This window comes from Cynara cardunculus (assembly GCF_001531365.2).
Source record: "Cynara cardunculus var. scolymus isolate 2C chromosome LG 1, CcrdV1, whole genome shotgun sequence".
Classification (NCBI taxonomy): Eukaryota; Viridiplantae; Streptophyta; class Magnoliopsida; order Asterales; family Asteraceae; genus Cynara; species Cynara cardunculus.
In genome coordinates, this window is record NC_037528.1 from 9,235,912 (window position 1) to 9,241,212 (window position 5,301).

At 32.9% G+C, this 5,301-nt stretch overlaps 1 protein-coding gene across 1 annotated transcript; it reads right to left on the reverse strand.

Annotated features, from left to right (window-relative positions):
* Nucleotides 1-2,445: 2,445 nt before the first annotated feature.
* LOC112528833 (zinc finger protein WIP2-like) lies at nucleotides 2,446-5,070 on the reverse strand. The gene is made up of 2 exons (XM_025139910.1): nucleotides 4,451-5,070; nucleotides 2,446-2,976 (listed from the first exon to the last, which is right to left on the reverse strand). Exons 1-2 carry the CDS (start codon nucleotides 5,066-5,068, stop codon nucleotides 2,521-2,523), a joined length of 1,074 nt encoding a protein of 357 aa, XP_024995678.1. The 5' UTR covers nucleotides 5,069-5,070; the 3' UTR covers nucleotides 2,446-2,520.
* Between the last annotated feature and the right edge of the window lie 231 nt (nucleotides 5,071-5,301).

The window sequence follows — 5,301 nt, forward strand, 5'->3', positions numbered from 1 at the left end:
AAAGTTGAAATTTAAAAAAAATATTAATTAGTAGAAAATTATGTAATTCTTAATAAAATGTTTTATAAAATTAAAGTTGTTCATGCAAGTGGAATGTCTTAACTTCGAATAAAATGATGGTTTTTCATAGGAAATATTATGTAAAATGGGTTATAAAAGAAATATATGTTATGTCGACAACTACTTTTGTTATTGTGATATTTTATATTTTGATTAAAGAAATTAAAAAAAGAGATGAATAAGTAAATGGTAAATAAGAAAGTAAAAGAAATATATATATATATATATATATATATATATATATATATATATATATATATATAGGTTACATCAAATCAAATCCATCATAGAATAAGGAAGGGTCTCTCCCACTTTACCCAATCTCATGCTCAACATTATGCCTTACATATTTGTACATAAATCACTTGTCTAAATAAGTTTTATCGAAAAAATATATATCATATAACACACACACACACACATATATATATATATATATATATATATATGGGTTTAAATGAGAAGACCTTTATTATACGAAAATGCAAAAACACTAATTTACTATAGATAATCACATATGATACACATGTGATACTAAATCAGAGATCTGGACGACTTTTGGTACGATATAGGTTGCGAGCCAAGTCGCCTTTACAGCACTAATCCTCCTTACATGTATTATCATGTGTGATAAAGATGTTATTGATGTGATACTATAATCAATCAAAACCATCACATGTGATACTAAATCATAGATGCAAACAACCTTTGACGCGATAAAGATCTACTACTTTAATTCCGCAAACCATCAGGTCCCCTCACGTGTATTATCACATGTGATAAGAATATTCTTGCGTTCTCGTAAAATGAAAGTGTTCTTGTCTGAACCTTCACACACATACGCACGCACACGCACACATATAAAACATACATACTAAACATATGTTTTTTTTTAAATATTATTTAATGAGTCAATAATATTGAACAATTTAAATTAAGATATATATGTATTAAAAACTAACAAGTAAAATATTAAAAATATAATAAAAATCAAATGTTGCTTGCAAAACCAGCCATTAGACCATAACGTATCGCATGCTTAACATGGCGTCAGATATAAATCTTAAAGCACGGCGTGTCACGGCAGCAATTGCCACGAGAATATTGCTAAAAAGTAACATTTAAAACTTATGTTTAAATTAAATAAAAATTATTTTTATTTTCAATTATACACATTACATAAATGACTAGGTAATTATGTTTAAATATTAAATACGGGTTTCTAAAGAATAATTTTCATATTCACTAATTAATTAAGCAATCCCTCCATTGCACTCGCATTATCAAAATATTTAATTCATACTTTACATTCCATAAAGAATAAACAATTAATCAACATTTGCCCTAAGTATTAATTGTCTTGTATTTTTGTTTTTCACGCGACTTGTCTTGTTTTTGCCTACTTAACTTTAAATCATGGTAAAAGTTATTGGTAGTCTACCACCATAAACTTATAAGGAACTCGAAAATCTTTTTTATATTTATGTAGGACGAACTGTTACAATTTTTAATTATTATATAAAAAATAAATCAGTCTTAACCATTTAAATCAAGAAACGTTTTTAATTCCATCACACAATTAATTCTTTTAAGTGAGATCGAGTTGGTGGTTATTAGTTAGATAATGTGAACCTATTTAAATTAAGTTTTTCCTTTACATGGTTCGTTTGAATTAAAACCGAATAGGTAGTTATTATTATGTTTTTTTTTTAAATAAAATTAAATTACAAGAAATTCATATTAATAAATATCTATAAAATAAAATTTGATAAATTATTAGTAGGTTTATATTAAAAGAATTATACGTCAAATTAGCATGTTTTTTTTCACAATTGTTAAAGAAAAAATATTTTTAAATTCAATATATATATACAATCATATATATTAATTCAAACACACCCAATGGTAACACGCTTATGATCGATATGATGTCAACCATAGATAGATTTCCTTGCATATATAGGTTATGTTGTATTTTCTTAATTTGTATCACTTACTTAAACTCATAGCGTTCGTATTTGTTAAATCTTTGATATAAACAACAGTTTAAACCACAAGCTAATTATCATAGCAAGTCGGTTTTGCTTGTCATGAATAAAAAATGAACTTTTTTGCATTTTGTTTTAATCAGGGTTAAATCTGTATGATTCTGGAGTGTTTTCAGTTGAAAGCCTTGTCGTTACCATGAAAGGTATAATCTAGTACAGCCCATGCATTACAAAGTTGTACCCACAAACACAGAAGGAAAGGGATTTAGCTAGAAATTGAAAGAGAATTTACAAATCTTGAATTAAAGTGTCCCATGAAACTGTAAAGAGAAAACCTAAACAAGGACAACAAAAAAGAAAAGTTTCAAACCAGAAAAAAGGAAGAAAAAAAGCCAACATGCAAGAAAATCAAAGAGGGTCCTTCAAAAGCGATTCTGATATGATCTCCAGCAACAGTAGAGACAACTTTTGATCAAGTATCACAATGAGATGATTCATTGTCTTGCTCAATCTCAGAAGCAGCTTCTTCTTCTTCTAATTCAAAGCAACAATCATCAATCCCATAAGCTGCATGCCCATTGCCAAATGCTTTTATATGATCTTTCAAAGACCTCTTGTGTTTGAAGTCTGATCCGCAGCTGCAATACCAAAGTTTCCCACAATTCTTCTCGTGGGTTCGCCAATCTCCTCTTACCGCAAAGGCCTTGCCACATTTCCTGCACATAAACGGTTTGATCCCATGCTTCCTTTTGTAATGTGTCTGTAGGGTTCTGAAATCTTTGAGTGGTTTAGCCCGTGGGTGGTCGATGTTGTTTCGACACCCTGGTGCACAACAGTAGCATGGTAACCTTAGCATGGCTGTTGGCTGTGTTCCCCTTAGTGATTCTGGGCCTCTCCTGTATTGAGATCCATGTCCCCACATATGCATCTATATCCCAGGACAGTAATCGATTTAGACACAAATCAATTATAAGATTCATATACAGGATAACTTACATCCTCCCTAACCAATGTTATATATATACATAACAAGTGCAACAATAGATTTATTGACCAAATAATCAAAGTATGCTACACTTAATCAGTTAAGCTGGAAAGAGTCACAGTTTAGTTACATGCAAACCTAAGAACGCGTACTAGTCAGCTCTATTCGTCTCAAAATGCATTGGTTGATGGTATACATAGTACGCACAAAATGATCCCCATTGAAACAATTTGCAATACAGTTTTAGGACTATCTATATCATCAAATGAATTACACAAAGGCCTAGGGCCAAATGCTTTAGGAGACTGCAATTTTGTCTTTACAGCTTTAGATGGATAGTAGTACATATATAGACTTTTGTCACCACGCGAGTTAAAACTTGTTCATTGAACACAACAGGTTGCATTAATAGCTGTTTGGTTCTATTGGTGCTCTCTAAAGTCATCTTGGATCTGTTAGGTTTTCAAAATGAAGAACCCCTTTATGTGTAGTTAAAAGCAATATATACCTCCTGCAACCGCAATAAATGGAAGTAAAAAAGATGACAAAATCATCTGGGCTTGAACGATATTTTGAAAAACAGTACAAAGGACTTAAAGTCAGTGTACATATAATTTGCTCTCTTTAACAAGGAAAGAATGCGAACGACTATATGGGGTTTTTAATGAGTTTATAATTAACATAGAATCTCGCAACCACAAAAGCAGGCTGTGTGGGGTTTGTGGGTGGGAATTTACATGTAGAGTAAATCTAATTAAGTGGTCAGAGATATGCAGATAGATGAAGGGAAGCCTTCTTTTTCTTTTTACATGCTCAAATATGATAAGGAAGATCATCTACGTATCTGTGGTGGAGCAGGGAGAAGATGAATAGAACAACAGAAAGGTTTCAATGACACAACTGCCAATGAGTTCAGGGAAGGAGAAAAAGAAGAATACAAACTCCAAGGAACAAAAAGCATAATCGTTGTCTTGTTCAATCACAGAAAAAGAAGAAACTGTTTTTACAGCACTATTTCTGACCAGCATTGGACCTTATGATCAGTTGGACCAAAGTCTTGATTTGTTCAAAATCCCCAAAAACCCACAAATCATGCAGAGATGAAAGAAAAAGTTATGGGACTGAGGATTAATTCAAGGTTAAATTAATGCTATATAAAATAAAGAAATTTTAAACTGAAAGTGAAGAAAAGGAGGTAACTAACCCTAACCCTAGCAAACCAATATTATACATACATCCTTTCTTGTAAAACATAAAGTGAAAAATGAAAAAGAAGAGTTGAAAATTAGCAAGAAAAGAAGTGTACAAGGAAAGAAGAATATGGGTTTTGGCTTTTTCTTTTTCTTTTTGTAACAAAAGAGATTCAAAGGAAGGGGAACAAAAGTTGTATTATAGAGTGGAGCTTTTAGGGTGATACCTGCATGTTATTGTATCTGTTGAAGGTTTTGAAGCAAAGAGGGCAAGAGAATTGAGTTGGTCCAATCAGAATCTGAGCTGGAGTCGGGATCCAATACTGACCCTTGTTGAGTGCGCTTGTAAGATATCCATTGTTGTTTGTACCTTCTTCCTCTTGATCCACTTCTTTATGATCAGCTTCAGAATTGTTGTTTGAATTGGTGGACAGCCTTGGGATGAGATCAGCTTCCGAAAAGCTATGGGTTGGGAGGCCAAGATGTAGAGCTACAGTCACAGTCTCATGATGATCATCATCATCAATCGTCGTTGTTTTGTTGTTGTGATCTAGTTCCATGGCTATGGTTGTGGTGGTTGTACTAGATGAATCATTATTAGTAGTACTAGTAGGGAATTCTTGATTTTGGTTGAGTGGTCTTCTTGTTGGGCTCAGGCTGAGGAGGGGAAGAGCTTCCCGGAGGGGTGGAGAGGGAGGTGAAGGTTGATAATAGTGAGTGAAGCTAGAATAGGAAAGAGGAGGAGGAGGAGGAGCTGCTGGAGAAGACGACAAGTAGTGATAATTAGGGTTAAGATTGAACCACGATCCATTGAAGTAAGTAGAGTAAGGGTGATCGCTACTCATGTTTGCAAATGGTCGTAGGAAGCAAAGATCAGATGAACAGCTAAACTAGGGTTATATGCAGAGAGAGAGAGAGAGAGAGAGAGAGAGAGAGAGAGAGAGAGAGAGATGACCAAAAAGGTGAAAAGTTGAAGACTGAACAAAAACACCAAAGCTAAAAGAAGTGCAAGGAGGAGTTTTAACAAGGCAAATCAAGGTTGATAAAGTATTTAAAGCTCCTCCTCAGATTAAAATAT